This window comes from Oculina patagonica, chromosome 3, assembly GCF_052425735.1.
Source record: "Oculina patagonica isolate OP01 chromosome 3, crgOcupat, whole genome shotgun sequence".
Taxonomy (NCBI): domain Eukaryota; kingdom Metazoa; phylum Cnidaria; class Anthozoa; order Scleractinia; family Oculinidae; genus Oculina; species Oculina patagonica.
The window spans coordinates 9,769,855-9,791,295 of record NC_135760.1 but is presented as its reverse complement, the minus strand read 5'-3'; the positions used below and the strand labels follow the sequence as shown (position 1 = coordinate 9,791,295).

The 21,441-nt window shown below is 38.6% G+C and overlaps 2 protein-coding genes and 1 pseudogene across 2 annotated transcripts in view; 2 read left to right on the top strand and 1 right to left on the bottom strand.

Moving 5' to 3' along the window:
• The window catches only part of LOC144646399 (uncharacterized), a 75,317-nt gene that overhangs the window by 39,681 nt on the left and 14,195 nt on the right, over positions 1-21,441 (top strand). Inside the window, exons 6-8 of the mRNA XM_078505968.1 lie at positions 19,762-19,988; positions 20,345-20,529; positions 21,278-21,370. Of these exons, the coding sequence (XP_078362094.1) occupies positions 19,762-19,988; positions 20,345-20,529; positions 21,278-21,370 (505 nt within the window). The remainder of the gene's footprint in view (positions 1-19,761; positions 19,989-20,344; positions 20,530-21,277; positions 21,371-21,441) is intronic.
• LOC144645826 (uncharacterized) lies at positions 3,316-4,967 on the bottom strand (annotated as a pseudogene).
• LOC144645824 (uncharacterized) lies at positions 10,946-16,219 on the top strand. Its single transcript, XM_078505363.1, has 4 exons — positions 10,946-10,973; positions 12,440-12,557; positions 13,251-13,685; positions 15,741-16,219. Exons 2-4 carry the CDS (start codon positions 12,479-12,481, stop codon positions 16,217-16,219), a joined length of 993 nt encoding a protein of 330 aa, XP_078361489.1. The 5' UTR covers positions 10,946-10,973; positions 12,440-12,478.

Below are 21,441 nucleotides of genomic sequence, written 5' to 3'. Positions count from 1 at the left end.
GAGGCTGCCAAGGTTTCCGAAGATGCCGCAAAAAAGTGGCTAGTTAAGCAGGCCCTTTGGCAGATCTACCTTCCGGCACCACGATACGTTCCTCGCCAAAAATTTGATGTTTCTTCTCCTAACGCGGTCCACCAGGCGGACCTTCTTTTTCTGCCACACGAAAAACTGCCGCGAGGGCGAAAAGTTTACAAATACGCTCTGACTGTTGTTGACGTTGCCAGCCGTTTCAAAGAGGCCGAGCCCTTGACCTCCAAAGATTCAACTGAGGTTGCAAAAGGTTTTCAGACAATTTACAGGCGAAGTGCACTAAAATGGCCACAGATGCTGCAAGTTGACCCTGGTCGCGAATTCATGGGAGCTGTTACCAAAGAAATGGAAAATCACAAAACCTATATTAGACGCGGGCGTGTTAATATCCACAGAGATCAAGCTATTGTTGAACGTTTTAATCAAACACTGGCAAGGCGCCTGTTTGGTTATCAGTACGGTTTCGAGATGAACCTGCCATCTGGCCAGCGGTCGACAGCGTGGGTAAAAAGGCTTCCCGAAGTTGTTACCGCTCTGAACAACGAAGTTACCAGTCTTACTGGAAAAAAACCTGCTGCTGCAATCAAAGAAAAGGCTGTTTCGTCCAAACCGTCCTCAAAATATACAAGGCCTGTTGGCAAGAAAGAAAAAAAAATACCCTCTCTCGTTAATGTGCGCTATCTCTACCAACCTGGCGAGCTAGAAGGCGGCGTAAAAAGGGCAACAGATCCGATTTGGTCATTAAAAGTCTACAGCATCGAAAGGTCTGTTACTAAACCTGATCAGCCACTGCTTTATTACTTGCACGATGGTCCAAAGCGCGGCTTTGTGCGTGAAGAATTGCTTATTATTCCTCCAAATACACAGTTACCACCAGAAAAGCTATAAACGTTCTGTTTATGTCGGCTTATACCCGTAAGCATTTGTATGTATCCCGTCGCCAGCAATCCATCGCTTTGAGTCAAAAGGCGACAGCGAGACCTTGTTGAGATGCATTCCGTAAATCTCATGACCCTCGCTTCTAAGCATGTTCATTCCATGCCATAACTGTTTTGTTTCAAAAAGCGTTTTTTTGTACTGTTCGTGGATTATTTGCTTTTTGACAACATTTTTTTTTACCCCTTTTGCTTTTTTTATTTTTTTTTCGTCCACCTTTATTGATGGCTTTTTCTGTCCCGTACAAAAGCAATCTGATATTAAGGTTTCGGTAAATTTGTCGTTTATTTTGTCCAAAAACTTTTTTTTTCACTTTTTACATCAGTCATTATCGAGTATATTTTTTGTCCCGTACAATCACACTCTGATATGTATGTTTCGGGAAATTTGTCGTTTATTTTGTTCAAAACCTTTTCACTTTCTACATCAGTCATTATCGAGTACATTTTGGATCTCAAACAAACACACTCTGCTATTGGCGTTCCATTGCATTCATCTTTCATTTTGCCCAAAACCTTTTTGTTTTCTTCGCTGTAAGGAAATGTTCTTTGGGATAGTCACTTGTGTCGTATTTTTCTTTGTTCCAACACATGTCTTCGTAAACGTCTTCTGTTTCTATTTCCAGCAAAAGGCTGTCTGTATCTGTATACAAGAGCTCGCAACGCGGGCCGTACAACTTTTTCAGATGGTTGTAAAAGAAGTCGTACATCAGTGTCTTGCTGTTGTCAAGGATAGTCATCCCTGTATAGACAGGCTTATTAAGAAACAGTTTGCTTTTGCGCATGTCAATCCCGACCAGGTCGTTTGAAAACATTACATGCCTTGAGTACAATGGGCTGGCAACCATTTTTCTGATTTTGTTTGTTTCATTGCTTCGTACTATTTTTATGTCAACACGGTTACGCAGGTTTTCCATTGTTTTTCCGAAAACTGAGTTATTCATTAGCTTGTAAAAGTTCTTTTCAAAGTCGTTTTTCGCTTTTTTCCTAAATTCTGTGTTCATCCGGATGTACGGCTCCATCCAGCATTCTTGTTCAAACTCCAACACTTTGTGCACACGCTTCAGTTTCATTCCCTGTTTAAGATAAAACTGTAAGTTTCGATAATGCACAACATAATTTTTTTTGTCCTCAAGAGTCAAAACAAGCTTTTCAGTGTCCGGCGGATCAAATTTAAGCTCTGTTATTAATTTCTTTTGGTAAGGCGAAAATAGGTCCTTATTTATTTTCTTTTTCTCTGGTGCCAACGGGTAGCTATTATGCTCTTCATGCAGTTCAGCAGGGTATTCAAGGTCTACCTCCAATATCCAGCCAGTTTTTGCTAACTCCTTTTTTCTCATTATTTCTTTTTCTGTCGGCATAACTCTTTTCCATCTAAAACCGCTTTTTGGCAGTGGCTTGCTCATTGCCCACCCATAAAGGTTGTTTGCATCGTAGAACATTATATATTTTTTTGGCAATCTTGGATGGAAGCCTTCAACATAAGGATTGTTTGCTATTGCGTATCTCTTGCTTACCATCGAAATTCCTCTACGTAGTCCTCTTTCGATAAAAAGGTGCATTTCAAATTCTGTCAGCAGCTCCAGCTCGACTCTTGTCTTTTTTAAGAGTGCGTCCCAGGAAAGACCAGGCGACGTGTAATAATTCGCAGGATCCAACCCGTACTGCTCAAGGCAGATATTTCGGAAGTTTTCGAAAACGTCTGCCAACAGGGCCACGTCTGTTTGAACGTACAAATCGTGGTAGTCGCCAAGATTTTCGCATTTAAAAGTTTTCCAAACATTGTTCGCATGCTTGTATTGATAATCTGTTATGTTCTCGTCGTTGAGTTTGCTGTAAAACTTTTCTTTGACAGGCAAACTTGTTTCGCTAAATCTCTCCCATGAGTCCATGTACTCGTAAGGATAGATACCCTTTTTGTAAAGAAGTTCTGCATTTTTTTCTATTTCTTTTTCTTGCTCTTTTTTTGATTTTTTTTACAAATTCTGAATTTTTTTCACAGTTTCTTTTTGATATGGTTTTTGTTATTTTTAATGACTCCTTTGGTGCCGCACTTACAAGTGAATCAAGGCTTCCTTGAAGAAAGTTTAAGCTGTCAATAAAACGCAGACCACCTAATGAAAATGTAATGTATTTCTCCATGTTGTTGGCAACACATTTCACCTCTTTTTGTGTTGCTTGCGACAGCTTTGACATCGCCTGCATTAAATGGTGTGCATCATAGCCCCTCAGGTTGTGAAATACAACTGGTATTTGGTCCGTGTTTGGTTTTATTCGCATTTTCAGGTTGCATGCGTTGTGCGCGGCTCCGCGGTACTTGCCTGTTATGTGGCAATGATCTTTGACAGAGTCTTTAAAGTTTTGCTTCATCAAAGGTTCTGCGCAAAACAAACATTTTTCCTGATTGTTTGCAATCCATTGGTCTATTTTGTCTTTTTCTTTTCTTTCTATTTTTGGCCCAACAAAATTTATTTTTTTGAGCGCCGCGTAATAACAACATTTGTGGCTTTGGCCGCAATAACGGCCTGTGTCATGGTCCCAAACAGGTAATGAGTCAAAAAAGAGATCTTTTATCAAACTTTTGGTGCAAATGTGGCATTCAGTTGTGTTTTTGTGTTTTTCCCAATCTTTTGCCGTCATAACAAGTGGCTTTGGTGTTGCCAAACTCTTTCGTATCAAATTTTCTTCATTTAAAAGTTGCTTCAAAAACACTTCAACAGCGTTTTTGCCTCTGTAAACCACTGGCCGTTTATTCCTACCGTCACTCCTTACAACTGTGTAAGCAAAACCACATGCCTCGTGCTGTTCTGTCTTCTCGGTGTAGCTTTTTTGCTTGCTCTCTGGCCCAAGCTCGCAGCCTGAAATCTTTCTGACCAAAGCCTCAAAGTCTGCATATATCACGTATGGTACCTTCATCTGTTTGTGATGATTTTGGAAAGAAATGGTGTTTTTCCCCTTTTCCGGCATCTCGATCCTTGTCGGCCTGCCGTTCATGCCATTGCAAAAATTTTCGTGGTTCTCGAGCAAGTCAGATCTTGTAAAACCGGTCAAGCACATCATGCAAAAGTGTTTTGCAGTACGATGTTTGCTCTGATCAAAAAGCAGAGCGCTTACTCTTTTTACAAAACAGTAGTGCTGAATTAATCCTGACTCAACTAACATCAAGTTTATCCGAGGCACAACTGCTTCTTTTTTGCTTATTCTGTGCACAATCACACGATTGTCTTCCCAGCCGAACACATTTATTGCGAGGTTGCTGTTTTGAGCCTCGAGCTTGTCAATCTGTTTTACTGGCGTAGGAAAGTCAATTCCAAGATAGTTTATATCGTCATTGGCCGGATAGCTGCTTGGTCTATTTGGGTTCTTACCTTTCGTTACAGGAAATAAAGCAGCTCTTAGAGCCCACTTCAAGCATTCGTTGTCCCTGTTTCGTACGTTAATGATTGCTTTCTTGTTTGCCAAATTGGCTGGGAGAGGTAAGTAAGTTCCTCCACGTAGCGGCTGATAGCGTGCAACATTCAAGTACGCTTCGGTTATTCTTTCAATAACCCAGCCTGAGCCGCGCTCTGACCAAGCCTCAATTTGGCCCTTTGCTCTTTCAATAAATCTATCAAACTCTTGTTTTATCTGTTGTTTATTATGTTCGTTAAAAACGTGGGGTTCTTTTTCTTTAAAATAATGCTCCATCTCTTGTATTACGCCAGTCTTTAAATTTTCTTTTGTAAACTTTATTTTCATCTCAAAACTCACTTTTATGCCTTTCAAATCTATTATTTCATTCTCTACCAAATCAACGAACTTTCCTTTTGTTTTCTTTTGAAAAACAAAAAGGTCTTTGCTTATTCGGCTTCCTTCTGGTATGGTCATTTTCCACACGCGTAGCCATTCATTGAAATCGGATTGGGCCAATAAAAAATTGTTGTTCCATTGTGGATTTTCTTTAAAGTCACGAATTTCCTTCAAGAGTGCTTGCAAAACTTCTTTCGAATAACTTGCAGCAGACATGTTGGCGTTATACCAATGAGAAACATTTGTTCAATAGGAATTAATTCTGTGACAAAATCGCGAGAATCGCGTGTCTTCGCTGTCTTATGTTACATTGAGCAATGTTTATTGTCTGAACGAGGCAAAATAAACGTTGGAAGCCAAACCGATGAGGTAAAATGAAAATGTTTTCACAGAATAATCTTGAACTTCCGGCCATAAAGAAATGGGCTTTCCCTTTCTTTTTTTATAACAGATGAGTCATACATTCCGAAAGGTGTTGAAAATGCCGAAAGGTGCAGCAAATGCCGAAAGGTGCAGCAAATGTTCTGAAAAATTTTTTTTCTGTCAAATCGTTTTTCCAGCACCTTTCGGAATGACACCCACACTAAAAAAAACTAGTTTGTCAGTTCTATTTTTCGCCTTTCGGAATGGCACCCACACTAAAAAAATAGTTTGTCAGTTCTATTTATTCGCCTTGCCCACCGCGTAAAAGTATAAATTTACCGAAGTCGCGTAGATCTTGCAAGAACAAAGATGGCAGAAAACAGAAGACACGTTTTCCAATTTCTTGAAACGCTCGCTGAAGGCACAAAGGGTTCAAGTACGCAAGCCCGCATTAGGCTTGCAAGAAAACTAGCCGAGAGACTGAGACTTGTGAAGCAGGTTAGCAATTCATTCTTAGTTTTTATATAATTGTCATCTTACAATTATATCTGTTGTTTTTGTTAAGACTAAAGGCACATTATTATTAATTAAGAGAGAAAGGCAATTCGTCGCAGGATGCGAGAGTTAGCAAAAAGCCTTAAAACTAAGGAAGCAGAGATTGCAATAGTGGAAGAAGAAATTCAGAAGCTTGAGCAAAACGTCGAAGACGGGACAGATCACTCTAGCAGCGAAGAAGATTGATCAAGATGTATCGATGATTAACTGTAATAAAATGTTGACAATGTTATTATGTGTTTTGGTTGATTGCTTTAGCGCTGCGTCGCTTTCCTTTCAAAAAAGAGTTATTAGTTGTGGTTTCCCTGCTTGACCAAGCATGATATATTTCTTTACAAAATAAACCTACGCACTTTGCGCAAGAGTACACGTGCACAACTATTGTTCTTTTGATTTAATGCACGAGATATCAATTATGACTCGTTGCCATTAAGAATAGCTTAATGATGTCATTTTATATTTTCTTTACTCTGTTGTGGTTTATAAGTCACGCGCTCGCGATATTTGTTATGTTTGCTCTAAAACGAGTTTAGAGGGGAAAAAATCGATTTTAACAGTTGTCACAGAACCCCCACCGTATATGTGTGTCATTGTGATCGAAAAAATGTCCACCTTGGGAAGGTTCTACTCTATGTACTTATATAGATTTGTTGGCTTAAACTGGGAGAGAGATTCTGGGATCTAATATCTCGGGAACTGTCTGTGGACGGCGGGAGTTTACTTCAAATGTTCACATTATGTTATTGAGGAAATCATTTCTCATTGATCCTTCAACACAGCTATCAATTGATGACGCGTTGCTGGGAAGACGATCCTGATGGGCGCCCAACCTTTACCGAGCTGTGCCAGGATTTGGAGGAATGGATGCAGCGAGACGTTCCTTATTTAAACTTGGACCAGTTAAATGAAAATCAACCTTACTATGATACATCTGCAGTATCAGCGGCCAACAAATCGTCCTGCGAGGGGCATGAGTCAAAGAGTCCTGACCCAAACACCACCGCAGCGAGTTTGGCTTGCGACAACAATGACAAAAAAATCCAAAGTACAAAGTTATAAACAAACTTAGAAATATGGGCAAACTGAGGTCCGCTATTGACATTTACAGCTGTTGGCTAAGCGACATCGTTTCGTAGAAACATGCGACATGTCGACACGGCTAATTGTGATTTGGCTTAATATTAGCGCTTTCACGCACTTTGCACCAGTTGTATGTTTTTGTACGCAATTTACCGTTTGCACGTTTTTCCGCGCTTGGCACGCGTTACCTAGGCTTTGCATCGATCTCTGAATTGTTGATTGGGCTCAAATTAAACTTAGTGCACGTTTTAAACTCATTTTGCGCGCAAAAACGGAAATATGCCATTTCCGAGTTACACTTTGCCTTTGTTTCAAAACGAGTCTACGTGCGAAACCATTCATGTGAAAATGAGTTTCATCTACAGCTCCATTTTCATGCAAATCAAACTCATTTTCATTTCAATAGTTTGCACGTAGACTCGTTTTTAAACAGAGGCAAATGGTAACTTGGAAATGGCCTTTTTTTAAGAGGACTAAAATTAATTTGAGAACGGAGGGTTTTTTCGAAAGTTGTTTCTAATTTTTTTTAAATGTCACGTCTTTTTAAACTCCAAATTTAAATTACTAGAAATCCGTATAATGGTACAAAATAAAACAATTCAGTGAGTCAAATAATGATTGAAATTTCCACCCCAGTGTGGTGCTGCTATATATCTAAAGGAAACGGACGAATAGTAATTAAAAATTAAGTCAATAAGGGTTCTAATTTCGTCATGAAAATAATAATAACTCAATCTCAAAACACTTGCTTATATAGATTTGCCTAATAAAATGACTGCATGAGTAACACATTTGTTGTTGTTTTTTGTCAATTTTTTTCCAGTTTTTACCCGGGATGGCGTGCACAAAGTATGCGGTCTAGGCTTTCTTTAGCAGAATGAACTCTAAAAGCTCCCTAGGCATAACTGCAGAATACATGGCCACTTTTGAAGACAGATATGTCTGGTGGCTCGTTTGGCTCGGTAGTCACTGCACTTTCATTGCCGAGCCAAACGAGCCACCAAATCTACACACCAAGGACTCCCACTGCCGAGCCAAACGTCCAACTAAATCTACAACCGAGGACTTAGCGCACAATGTATTAACGCACAATACAATAACGTCTCGTTCTTTAGATCCACTGCCGAGCCAAACGAAATCTGCATCCGAAGACATAAAGCATATTAAAATTATTTCTCTTTCTTTACACTAAATTCACCGTCTTCAAAAGTGACTTCGCATTCTCTAGTTTCTCTGAAGAAAAACATCGGAAATCTCTCTTTGCTCCGGAATTGTCATGACGTAACAGTCCAAAAGTGCTGAGCTGTCAACACCACTGGACCGCTTGTAAATTTAGCGCGGGAGTGTGGCTTCCAACAGCGCGTCATCACAACATTACACTGCTTGCGTCGCTCGCTTTTCCGCTCGCTTCTGTTAGGAGAGTAAATCTTTCTCCTTTTACTTTTTGATCCAATTACTCCCTCCTTCCTACATTTGTGAGCCAATTTCTCCCTTCCCTCTACATTTTTTCACCTCGATTTCTCCCTCCTCCCTACTCTTTTGGGTCACTTCTCCCTCCTCCCTATTCTGTTCCTCCCCCTCTTGAAGTAATAGTTGTAGTTTTGGATAGGCAGAAAAAAGGAAAAGAAGAGAAACAAAATACTCTGCTCGGGTTCGAGAGTCTGTTCAAGTGACGAAAAAAAGAATTTGCCGTCCAAAAAAGAATTCCAGAAACACCTGTAGCACGTGCATGTTTCCCAAATGTTTCCCAGTTTTGCCACACGAAAATAAATTTCTTCCAGCGTCAATTTTTGTTTCCAAGAAGCAAAATTTGCTGCTGCTAAACAGCAGAAACATTTCTTGTTTCCGCGGCGCGGCATGGAAGCATGGCAAAACGAGCCGGGTCGTGCCTTAACTTTGCAAGTAACCCAATGAAACGCTGAAAACGATTGGAACCTGACGAAAAGCTAAGCCTAGGCCTTATCACGGTTTTCGACGCCATCTTGACGAGTAGGCAAAGCGGGTAGAAATTACAGGGTTTGTATGGGAATCCGACGGCAAATATCTTTTACAAAAATTGAATTCTGGACAACTTATGAATGGTACAGCTAAGATACTAGGCAAAAGGTTTTATTCGCCGAGTTTGAAAGATGTAGCTGGGCTAGAAAGCGTTCAGTTAAGTTTTTAATTTCCCCAGACATTTGTCTGTATTTTTTTGTCGCATGAATGACGCTGTTCGCGGGAAAAAGTATAGACAAATGTATGGGAAATTAAAAACACAGCTACATCCAGCTAGAACCTCTGAAACGTTATTTTCAGTATTTTTTATGTAAGGTTCTTCAGAAAAATCAATCTCGTTCAACTGTGGCCTATTTTCCCAGCTAAACGTATTTTGTTTTTAATTTGGGTAACTTGCCTCTTGTTAGTACAGCCCTGGTTTACACTTCAAAATTCCCGGCTGCCAATGGGTCAATAATTTTTCGCCTTTACCGTTAGCGAAACGAACAACATTACATTTTTTTGCCGTGAATTAAGCTATCGCCTGCCCTTCGCATCTGATCTAGTCAAACTAACGGTCAAATTTGCCTCTTGGGCCGCTGATAAACCGAAACGAACTTCAAGGTTTGTTTAGTTTTTCCAAATGAGGGCCTACTCAGAATTCTCACTAGCGAGGGGAGCAGGGATGGCGCAGTGGTGAGAGCGCTCGCCTCCCACCAATGTGACCCGGGTTCGATTCCTGCCCGGTGCCATATGTAGGTTGAGTTTGTTGTTGGTTCTCGTCCTTGCTCCGAGGGTTTTTCTCCGGGTTCTCCGGTATTCCTCCCTCCACAAAAATTAACACACTTTAAATTCCAATTCGATCGGGAATCCGAGGGCTACAGGTTTGTCAGTCGCAAGACTGCTACGTGCTATCCTCGTAAAATAAAGACGATTAATTTTTTATTTATTTATTTTAGGCCCTCACCTGTTAGGTAGGTGTCCATGTCCTCCGTGTCTCCGGTCTAAATTTCAAAGCTTGTCATGTCACAATTTGGAATGGTCCGCATGTCGCTGTCGGAAATTCGTCATTTCGTCTAAACACGGACGTGAGTAACTTTGTTGAACTGTTTTGCAGGAATGATTTAGGAACTGTGACGCTTGGCTGAGCTATCGAGACTCTTAGACCGTCTTCTCAAACTTCAATGCTTTAATGTTCTTTCTCTTCTACTGCGCGCACAGCTATGCACAACTAACTAAAGCGAACAAGTAGCCCTTCTAATATAGGTAAAATGTAGACATGTTTGGGTTTGCTGAGCGTGGAAAATTTTACGGCATATCCCACAGCATGATTAAACTCGTGAGAACACACTTGTTAAATGATCAAAAAAAGTAGAGAATAACCAATTATAATAAATTTTAACGGTGAAACAGCGGATGACTAAGAACCCAAACAAGACCTCCATATAGGTGGGAAACACGGACAGTTTTGGCTCCCAAACATGCTTACTCTGATAAACGGAACTACGACAACCCAAACGACTCTTTTGAACTAGACACTAGACAAAACCTTCTCAAAAACAAAGGAACTGCAAGTGTGGGCTAAACCTTGAACAACTTTGGACTTTAAACCTACGAGTAACCTTAAACAACCTTGGTAACTAAAACACTTCACAACAACACTTGTCATATCACAATTTGGAATGGTCCGCATGTCGCTGTCGGAAATTCGTCATTTCGTCTAAAGACAGACGTAAGTAACTTAATGTACAGAAAAATCGAAGAAAGGTAGTTAGAGCGGGAGTTTCTCGCACGTCTCTTGCAATTTTTCATTTAATAATGACATCTCGAACATAAAAACCACGTGAGTAGGATTTTCTCGGTCAATAAATTTGGCAGTTAAAACGGCGTTTTAAATTCTTTTAATAAATTAAAAATGACGTGAATCTAAACTTAGAACACAGAGCATAAGTTTTTCGTGTATTTTGAAGAAGCCGTGAAAATTAATTAAATAATTGACAGATTAAAAAACGAAATGACCAACTTAAGTACACAAGAGCAGGAGTTTCTCGTGCATTTCATAAAGGAAGTTTAACTGTTTTATTTCTTGACCGATGAAAATTTCATCACTCACAAAATTAGCTCTCAACTGATCAAAAGTTCCGATGGCTTAAAAGTTTTGTTTTCACCGATTTCTCGACCTCGACGGGCCGTTATTTTTTGGACTGCTACCCGTTGTTTCAAGCATTCTTCGTCGATTTTTCAAAGGTGGGTTTTTATCTTGCTCGGCTGGAAATAACATCCTGGGCTTATTTGTCCTAATGTATGTGCTATGCTCGCTGGCTATGCTTGATCAGGATGTAGTATGTTAGTGGGTTACCAGATTATATTTAGAGCAGCAATATTCCCGCTCTTGCTTGGTTATTTAGACTAAATTTAGGGCAAACCCTCACTATGTGAGTTGTTTCCTTTTAACATTTTTCCTTGATCGACCACAGCCATAACGAATAAGGTCCCATCACCATTTTTAGCAAAATACTAGTGAGCAGGTCAAGCAACGAAAGCATTTGATGAAGGTTTCAATAGGGTGTCGACATTTTTGGTTAACGGTTAATATTTTAGCTTTTTTACGACTAACGATTTTTTTTTTCGTTACGGTTAACAAAAGTGTTAAAAATTATTTTCCATCGTTTTAAAAAGTTAAAAATTAATTTCCATTGATATACAACATTTTTAAGGTCTTAGGACCTTCGAATTGAAGATATAGAGATACAGAGCAACAGTCAGAGCTGTGAAAACACATTCGGCAGACACTTTCAACACTTCCGCTTTGCCTAATAAGAGTATCGGCCTTTCTAGGAAAAACACACACACACACACACACACACACATAAAAGGCAAGACAAAAAGGCTTGACAAGAATCTTGAGACCTTCATCTTAGTGGCTTGGATTTTTCTACCGTTTTTTTTTTTTTACGGCTAACGGTTAAAATTTTACAATTTTTACGACTTACGGCTAAATTTTTGCTTGTTTAAAGACTAACGGCTAACCTCATTGAAACCCTCTTTGACTGTTTGCATTTATCCCCTTTACGACTTGATGGCCTTTAGCGCGTTAGCTGCGGGACCTAAAAACAAGCCCTGCTTGGAAAATTAGAAAAATAGGCATTTTTCAAGCAGCTGTCAAATATTTCATTCGCATCGAACACCGACAATTTTTATATCAATTTGTTCATAAACATTTCTAGTTTTCTAAAAAAAGTAGCACGTTTTTTCTCGTTTTATCTGAAAATGCGTAATCAAGGATATAATGACCACTACTGATCGGCATCGAACGAAGGTTGAAAAATGGCCTCCACTCTGATTGGTTCGCGACAATAAAAAAACGATACAATCATGCATTCCTTGCCTGACGCGTTACTCGGAATAATTGACTTTACGTGCATGATACTACATGTACGTGCGCTACTAGGTACATGTAGTAGCGGGAGCGAATGAGAGGTGGCTGTATTCGCAGGCTAGTGTCCTGATGGTAGTTAGCACAGTTGCTATGACGTAACAGTTTTTCTGAGGCTGCGCTTAGCATACCTAAACTCCCCCAGCTATACCGTGAAAAACGGGATATACCAGCTCCTCCCACCTCTTTATTTATTTATTTATTTACTTATTTTTTATTTTTTGCTGGCGAACAGAAACACATAATGGAACGACTTAAGTATCTATTGTTGTTTTAGCAAACGATTGCCATAGCATCCCGCTGTACTGAAAACAGAATGTTCGCAGTCTTCAAATTCCTTGGTATTTTATGGCTGTGTACACGATTCACTATGTCAAGCCAATCAAACGCAAGAGGTAAATTAACTTATAGTTACCGAATATGACATTTATGAGGGTCCTGAAGGAAAGGGTAGTAAAAATCCCAATGTCCAAAATTTCGACGACTACAGTTCATAAAGATTTACCAGAATTCACCGTCATGTTGGATCACAGTAGTTCCGAACCCTCAGTTGCAGCTGACTCAAAAGAGCAGAAAAACGCTGAGCGAGTCGCAGATGTAATCTGACTGGTTTCGTTTAGGTTTTTCTGCATCAAAAATATTTCTTTAGCCGTTCTTTACATTTAGAAATGTTATTGAGCGTGAAATCGTGAACTAAATACCCTGAGTAATAAGGTAGACGTGTTTCCTACTCTCATTTTTTTGGTTTGTGATGCCCAGTGTCAATAAACCAAAATCCCATTTTCCCAGTGCAACAAAGGCAAATTCAATTTTTCCCCTTCAGGTGTCCCCTTGGGCCCTCTTTGATTTCTGTTCCGACATATGCAACTCTTGCAAAGGTTTAAAAAATACATATCATGACGAGAAATATCATACAGTGAACAGCCTTACCCCATATTCTAAACACTGATGCATGTCGTGTACAGATTCTGGGTGGAATTTTGTCGCGAGACTATCTAAAAAAAGCGAGTTTTGAAAAACTTGCTTCACTTCTTTAATATTTTTTACTTATTCATTTATTTATGTTTTTATCTAATTACCTTTTGCAGGTTTGGTTGGCATTTTAACTGGTGACGATAACCTCACTGTATTCGCAGATGGCCGTCTTGTTGGCGGTAACGGTGGCGTTTGGAACGCCGCAAGGTGGTTTTCCTTCTCAAGCAAAACGAAAGTCATCGCCCTGTCCGTTAACAATCCAGTATGGATCGGTGGATTCCTGGGCGTGTTCAGTAACGGAGTGGTCACGGATAAAAGCTGGAAATGCAAAGAGACCAATAATCCAGAAAATGGATGGGAGGAGACTAATTTTACGGACAATGCCTGGCCATACGCTTACATTAGAGAAGATAACAGTGGTCTGGGTATTTCGGAGCGAGTGGATGGAATTCCTTCTAATGTTTACTGGATAAGTCCGGCAAATTATTACGCAACCATGTTTATCTGTAGACGTCGCTTTAGTACGGAGGAGGGAGAGAGTAAAAGCAGTAAGTAACAGTGGAACCCCTAATGTTAATTTTTTCGGATACCCGGCTTCAATTTTTGTCAACTTAGTTTCTTTTTCGACACGTTAACAGTGATGTTCATATCCTCACTTTTTCACTCTCAAGCCATTCTATAAAAAAAACTAGTCCGACTCCTCGAGTCTCATTTTAGGTTTTATTTATTTCCATCCCATAAGCGACAAAACCAATTCTTTGCGCAGCCACTGCGAGTGATCCTCTCTTTCTAATTTTCATTTCTGATGGCGCGCGTTTTAAATTGCTCATTCCAATTTTAAACGATTCTCAGTTTTTATTCATTTTCTATATACAGTCGGAGCTCTCTTAACGGACACTCTCGTAAGCGGACAGCTCTACTAGCGACCGCCTTGCTTGAAACCCCGTTTCACGCTCCCATACAAACTCTGTATTTTTACATTCTCGTAAGCGGACATTCCCGTAAGCGGCCGCGGACACTTTCGTAGATTACGACTTAGACTTTTTCTTTGTTTTTAAGCTCCCATAGGCGGACACCCTAAAGAAAATCCTTTTTAACAACCTCTGTATATTGTTTTTATCAATCAACTTCACATAGCCGTTCGTCACAATTATTTTACAGAAATTACAGTACCATATTTCAGTGTTTTTTTTGTCCTCATCCACGTCTGTCCGGTTATTGCTAGCAGGAAAAGCTCCTGCGAGCGGCCATCTATCCCCTACACCTCTTGTGACCGCTTACAAGAACCATTCTCGTAAGCGGCCAGCTCCAGTTACGGACACTTTTTTCGCGTCCCAAGGGTGTCCGCTTACGAGAGCTTCAACTGTATCAGACTTTGCGTTTCATTTTAACGTCTGTATCATAGAACCATATATTGTAAATAGTTTTGCGCCACAGATATTTATCACAGAAGCTTTTTATAAAGTTTTATTATTATTATCAAAATTTTCTAAAATTATTATTATTATTATTACAATTATTATTATTATTACTGTTATTTTATTATTATTATTATTATTATTATTATTTTATTATTATTATTATTATATTATTTTAGTATAATTTCAGAGGTGATTATAAGAATTGAAGCATTCTGATTGGTCGAGAAGCTCGGCTTATGAGGCTATAATCACCCCGCGCGAGGTGATTATAGCTTTGAAGGCTTGGTTTCTTAGTCACGTTACCTTTGACATCCAGGGAAGTAAAATGGCCGCTTTTGCTGAATGAAAATTTCTTTGATTTGAAAGAAACCAGTCCGAGTCCTGGATATTTTAAACATTGGGAATTTTTCAAATTAACTACCAAGGTTTTTGGACCGAAAATATTTTCAAGAGATGGTTCTCAAGACATTAGAAATGATCGTAAACACGGCAGTTTTGGCGATCGATGAGAAACTCAGTCAGATCGATTGAGCCACTGATTGAGCAAACATTATTTAGTTCTCTTCTCATCGGAGTTACTCATTTTTAGAGGATTCGCACATTCGCCTAGAAGTCATCCACAATCATACAAAGGTACCAGACATCTATCTTTCTCATTGTGTTTGTTTTGTTCCGTTTTATTGCTTTAACTTAATAAATTCTGATTGCAATCGATAATTTAAACTGGTTTACACCGCATGCAAGCGAACACTTGTGTTTGCTGTTTTCTTGTTTGCTATCGTTATTGTTTTAAGTTCTTGATGATCACCTCTAAAAATTATACTAAAACAATTATTCGCCTCAGGCTCAGTGATTATTGTTGAATAATAATCACTTCGCCTTTGGCGAATAATTGTTAAATATTATTATTATTTTATTATTATTATTATTATTATTATTATTATTATTATTATTATTATTATTAACATATTTTGCTTTTCATTGTAACGACTGTATCATAGAACCGTTTATTGTAAATAGTTTTGCGCCATAGATAATTATCAGAGAAGTTTTTTTTAATAAAGAACTTTTATTTAAAAAAAATATATTATTATTTTTATTTCTATGTCCTGATTTATAAGAAAAAACAAGCCATGTACACAAAAAAAGTTTGAAAGTTATTATAAACATTTATTTTTATAGCTTTGATTTCCATCCTTGGCTATTACCCAACTCATACAATCAGCCTGTATCTTGACGGAGTTTTCACAGAAAAAGCAGTGGGCAGCATGACGATTGTCAAAGATCAGCACAACCTTCAAGCAGTACAGGTGGAAGACAGTCCTGTAACCTATGTTTTCTTTCTGGCTTCGTCCAGCAATGGAGTTAGAACCAACCAGCTGTGGAAATGTACAAACGTTTACCACAAGGGCTGGTTTCTTCCCAGTTATAACGACACCTCGTGGAACAGACCCCGTGTTACGTTTGGTAACTTTCAGTTCATAGCGCCAGATGCCAGGTGGATCGGATATTTAACCAGAAGTAATAAACTCTTCTGTCGGCGTAACACCCTGAACACCACTGTGGGTAAGGAGTTTATTTCGTACACATCATGCTCCGGATTAACAAAAAATTGTGTCCAAGGAAATGGCACAAAAAATGTAGTTGCTAGCCAAGTTTGAATGAGAAAGGAGTAATCGTTTTTCCAAAACATTGCGTTCACAATAGACGTTCACTTTTTAAGGCTAAGCTTCAACTTCAGCCTCTTAAGATTCTTGTGCCATTTATAGCATCTTATTTAAGTTTTTTTTTAATTTCATATTGTAACGTTTCTTTATCCTTTCAATTGTTTAACGTTTTAACGTTTTTTGTTCTCTGTCATTGTTCTCGTTCATTGTTATATTTTTTTTTGACATTGCTGCTGAAAAGCCCTTTTCAGGGAGTGCAATTAAATGTATGTATGTATGTATGTATGTATGTATGTATGTATGTATGTATGTATGTATGTATGTATGTATGTATGTATGTATGTATGTATGTATGTATGTATGTATGTATGTATGTATGTATGTATGTATGTATGTATGTATTATGTATGTATGTGTGTGTGTGTGTGTGTATGTATGTATGTATGTATGTATATATATACGTGTTATATCGTATATCCCATATTTTAAATCTGTAACGTTTAACCTTTAGAGTCGTTCTCTGTAAGACCATGAAGAAGGATAGCCGTGCCTTCCGAAATATTAGATTTTAAATATAGCTCCTTATCGTGTAATCAGCCGACTGCGTCTTACCTTGGTTCAGGTATTCTTTAGAATATTTTTTTTCGTTTTTGAGACCACAATGTTTTGATCATGGAAGGGACGAACTTTAGTCGTCTTAGTGTTAAGCATTAGACGCCATTTTGGAAATGCGTATTTCTTGTGATCGAGCAAATATTTGCCCAAATATTTGCCCTTCTGTGCATACGTTTAGTGCAAAGTTTCCATAAGGAGAGCATTAGGTTAATAGAATCAAATTATAAACCCCTTGTGTACTTTGCATAAGATTAACGTAGATATACCTTACGTTTTACCCAGTGTCAGCTGAACCCACCCGTACCCCCTTCACAAGATCGATTAATTAATTAATTAATTTATTTATTTATTGGTTGATATTAATCAATTAGTTGATATTAATCAATAAAAAGGTTTAACAGGAATCGACGGAGTAAAACTAACTGGCCCTCGCAAAAAAGCAATAACAGAGCGCAAAAGATAAAGTGAACGATTGTGTGGCCAGTGATGTTGGTATTTTGGTGAAAAAAAAAATGATTAAGCTAAAGTTCTTCAGTTGCTTTGCGAAATATTTTGATTTTATGCAACGAATAACAGGTAGCTACATGCGCATGATCAAAAGAAAAGATGTTAAAAATGTTTCTGGAATGTACTTATATCAACTTCAAACGAAGCTAATAATCTTAAAGTACTATCATCATCTTAAAGTACTATTATCATGAGATGCACGATTGCTTTCCAGCGTTACGTACTAAATGGCGCGTGAAAGACAAACTTTTAATAGAAACTATTGCAAAAAAGATGGCCATCTATTGTTCTTGCGAGCTTACTTGTTGACCGTTCATCAAGAAAAGCTATGTTAGTCATTATGTTACAATTCCGTTGTTTTAAACATACAATTTAATCTAAAGATTACCCGTGGGTATGCTACTTAACAATCCAAAACATCAGTTTGAAAATGACGGGATGTGGCGTTGACCCGTGGGACAGAACAAAATTTGACAAGGATTAGCGCTCTTGGTGAATGATCTACTGTCATAAAACGCAGGCGGCTAGAGCTCGTCCTGGATGCACAAGGTGTCTTGAGATGTCTTTTTAGTCCGCTTGTAAAATTCGACTACAGTCAACTCTCTCTTAATGGGCACCTCTATAAAACGGACACCGGGTGTTGGTCCCGTCTCTGCCGTTTTCAAGTCATTTTACTGAAACTTTAACTCCCTATAAGACGGACACCTCTATAAGACGGACAGTTGGAGCCGGTCCCGAAGGTGTCCGTCTTAGAGAGAGTTAACTGTATACACCTTAATTGTAAAGAAAGAATTCGTTTTCCAAAACAGTTCGAAGCCATATTGTTTAAGTCGGCGTCAGAGTTAGCTTCAAAGCTTTATAGCTCTCAACACTGAAGTTCTTTTTATGCGATGACTACAAATATGCATACTATCAACGCTTAGGAGTACTTAAAATTTTATCAAAAAATTTACAGAGAAAAGAATAGACTCACCAAAAACAATATCTGTTTCCTTAAGAAGGAACAACTGCGTCTACGACTGCATCACAAAATGCTTCCAAACCTTCAAGGGCTCCTAGTCAGCTGCCTAGTACTAGTCAACGTCCTGAGGATCCTGGCAGCACAGATAAGAATGAGTTATCTACGTTAGTGATCGTGGTGATAGCTGTTGGTGGTGTTGTGATGGCTGTGATCATTGGATTAGCTGTTTCTTGTTACATTTGGAGGAGAAGGAGAAATAAAAGGTTTTTATTATTCTGATTATTCGTTCAATTTATAGCTGTAGGCAATTATTGCTGTTTTGCAATTATATAGGCTTTAGGTTTATTTTATCTGTGACAGTTACGTTCGAGACTTTGAGACTGTTACAATAGATTCTACTATAAGTAGTCAATATTAATAATAAGGACGCAGCGCGCCTGAGTGGTTGTGGGCTCTGGTGTTGTAATCCGGAAGTCTTTGGCCCCTGTACTAGCTGGATTTGTTCTTGGTTGTCCCGAGTTCAAATCTTCGGTCATGCTTTGTATAAAGCAAACTGGCCTACCTCCTGCTAGTTGGGATTTTTAACTATAGTGTTATGTTCATTTAAAATATTTGTTTCCCCTGTTTCAGTGGGAAGCCTGTAAACAAGCTATCTCGAAGAGATATGATGCTAAGTGCATGACCACTATAAAGAACATTTAGATTTATTAGCCCTCCTAGTTATAGGCCCATATCTAACGAAAGGTATTCCAGTAATAAGCCCCTCCCTCCCCCCCCCCTCCTTCGAAAATAAATATTCCACCATTCAACTTTTCCATATTTACCAGTTACCAACGACCTCACAGAACATTGTACTTCAAATGGATATTGACATGAAGTTTTCAAGTAGTGTGCAAATTTAAACGTTTGATTGATCAGGGTTCATTTCTTACAGTATATCCCCCTTATCAGTCCAACCTCGAGCTCGTTCTCAGTGTCTTTCTCTCCCCGCAAACATTCTTATATGCGCTTACAAGTACCTTCGGATGTAAGATCTCCCAGTTTAAAGCCTTATAACCCCTTACGAGATTGTATAATCTCAGGGCTTAAAACTGGCATTTTCCGGTATTTTATTCAAAGTTAACAACCTCGTGCTTTGCATTACTCGTCACCACAAAAGCTTTTCCAAATGAGAATAATAATAATAATAATAATAATAATAATAATAATAATAATAATAATAATAATAATAAATAATTTACTTAGAATGCCCTTACACTCAAGTCTCATGACCCTGCTCGTTATCTTTTCTCTTGAAATGAGCTGTAGCTCGTTCGAATCATTTCATGCGGATATGCAGATGCGGAAAACGTCCGACGTGATAATTGCATCACAATTGTCTCTATTCTGAAGCAGTACGTCACTTGCAGCACGTGCATTGTTTTAATTAAATCGATAAAAATTGATGTTGTAGGGGAAATGACGACAGCAAGTTACAAAAGAAAAACCAAAGAATCGACAAATGGGAAGTGAAAGGTGATGACGTCACTATATGTGAAGAGCTCGGTCATGGTGCATTTGGAAAAGTGTGCAAAGGAATCATGAAAGTCCCTTCGTGTATGAGGGGCGGTTCATTTCCTCAGATAACATTAAAGAAGAAAACAAAATCGACAATAACTGTAGCGGTGAAGATGCTACAAGGTTTGGACTGATGTTTTCGATTGTTTTTGTAACTATTTCAGACTTTTTTAATATACACACGGCACACAAGCTTCGCTAGAAACTTTGTGTACATAGAGCTTCTTAACTGGACTTACTTTTCCAGACTAAGCCTCCTGGAAAGTTAGAAGAGGTAAAACGTGAAGCCTATCTCTCGAACGAAAAATCAAATAATGAGTAAAAAAGGCTGTGAAGATATTGCGTATTATCATTTAAATCGTAGTACTTAGTATAAGTTAGTATAAGTTCTGGCTGCGGGCCACTTAGCAGGGCGTAATAAGTAAACTTTACCTATTTCATTGCTAGCGTTCACAATCATTTTTCTCTAACATTTTTAGAGAATGCCACTCCTGATCAGAAGAAAGATTTCTTAGATGAGATTAATCTGATGAAAGCGATTGGATCACACAAGAACATCGTGAGTTTGATTGGCTGTTGCATCAAGTCCTCTCTTAATTTCCTTATTGTGGAGTTTGCATCACATGGAGACCTGCTCTCATATCTGAGAGCACGAAGAAAAAAGGTAAACGCTGTAACATACCTTGAAACTGCATAAAATGGTACTTGGTTGATCAAAAATGCTTTGGCGCAGGAATTGATATTTAGCCAGCTTTCTCTTTTACAAGAGTGCGTTGTTAAGAAATATACGTCCTAGTGCTTTTTCTCTATTTTTACTGGACGATAAAAACCAAAAGCTGTTCGGCTGCTCCCAAGGAGTTGCCCAAACTGGTTCTTCAAAGTTACCAACGACTGATTTCTAAGACGCTCTAGAATACAACAACAGTTCAAAAAACGGAGTTATTTCAAACTGAAAGAAGTAAATACCCTTAAGCCCGTTCTAGGTTCTAAAATTTCATTATAAATTTGTAAAAAGGTGTTCTCTGGTCAAAATTTGTTTAAAAATTATAAACTTTCGGTAGCTAGTCTGCTGTCTTCGACGGATAAAAAAAGCTGTGTAATAAAATGGACCTTAATTTGAATATAACAATGCTAAGATTGTTAAGATAATTGACAAGGGTAACAGCCGCATCAGAAAGACGCAAGAATCGTGGCACACAGCGAAAACGGTCTAGGCCGATAACAATTCGTGTCCTTTGTTGCGACAATATAACATTCTTTTAAACAAGCAATATTCGATACTGTGATTTTCCTTTTCAGTCTACTGTAGTTCCCAAGTTTATTTTACACAATCCACAGCAATGTGAGAACACTGCCGAATTCATTATTAGTTTCATTTACGTTTTAGACGATTTATTATTTATGATTTCCAGATAAAAGACACCAAAGTGGCATACGCTGACGTACGAGAAAGTCCGCCGCAGACGACCCCACCAAGATCACTAAACCAGAAAAATGCAGGCAGTGTAAGTTATGTTTCATTTTGACCTCTTTACGACGAAGGGCTTGCGCTCGAAATGTAATCAGCTTTTCCCGT

What these genes read in the sequence shown, in the direction of transcription:
- LOC144645824 (XM_078505363.1), top strand. Translation starts at nt 12,479, where the DNA reads ATGTTCGCAGTCTTCAAATTCCTTGGTATTTTATGGCTGTGTACACGA. An exon ending in AAGCCAATCAAACGCAAGAG is followed by an intron (nt 12,558 to 13,250) that starts GTAAATTAACTT and finishes TACCTTTTGCAG; the next exon opens with GTTTGGTTGGCATTTTAACT. An exon ending in GGAGGGAGAGAGTAAAAGCA is followed by an intron (nt 13,686 to 15,740) that starts GTAAGTAACAGT and finishes TTATTTTTATAG; the next exon opens with CTTTGATTTCCATCCTTGGC.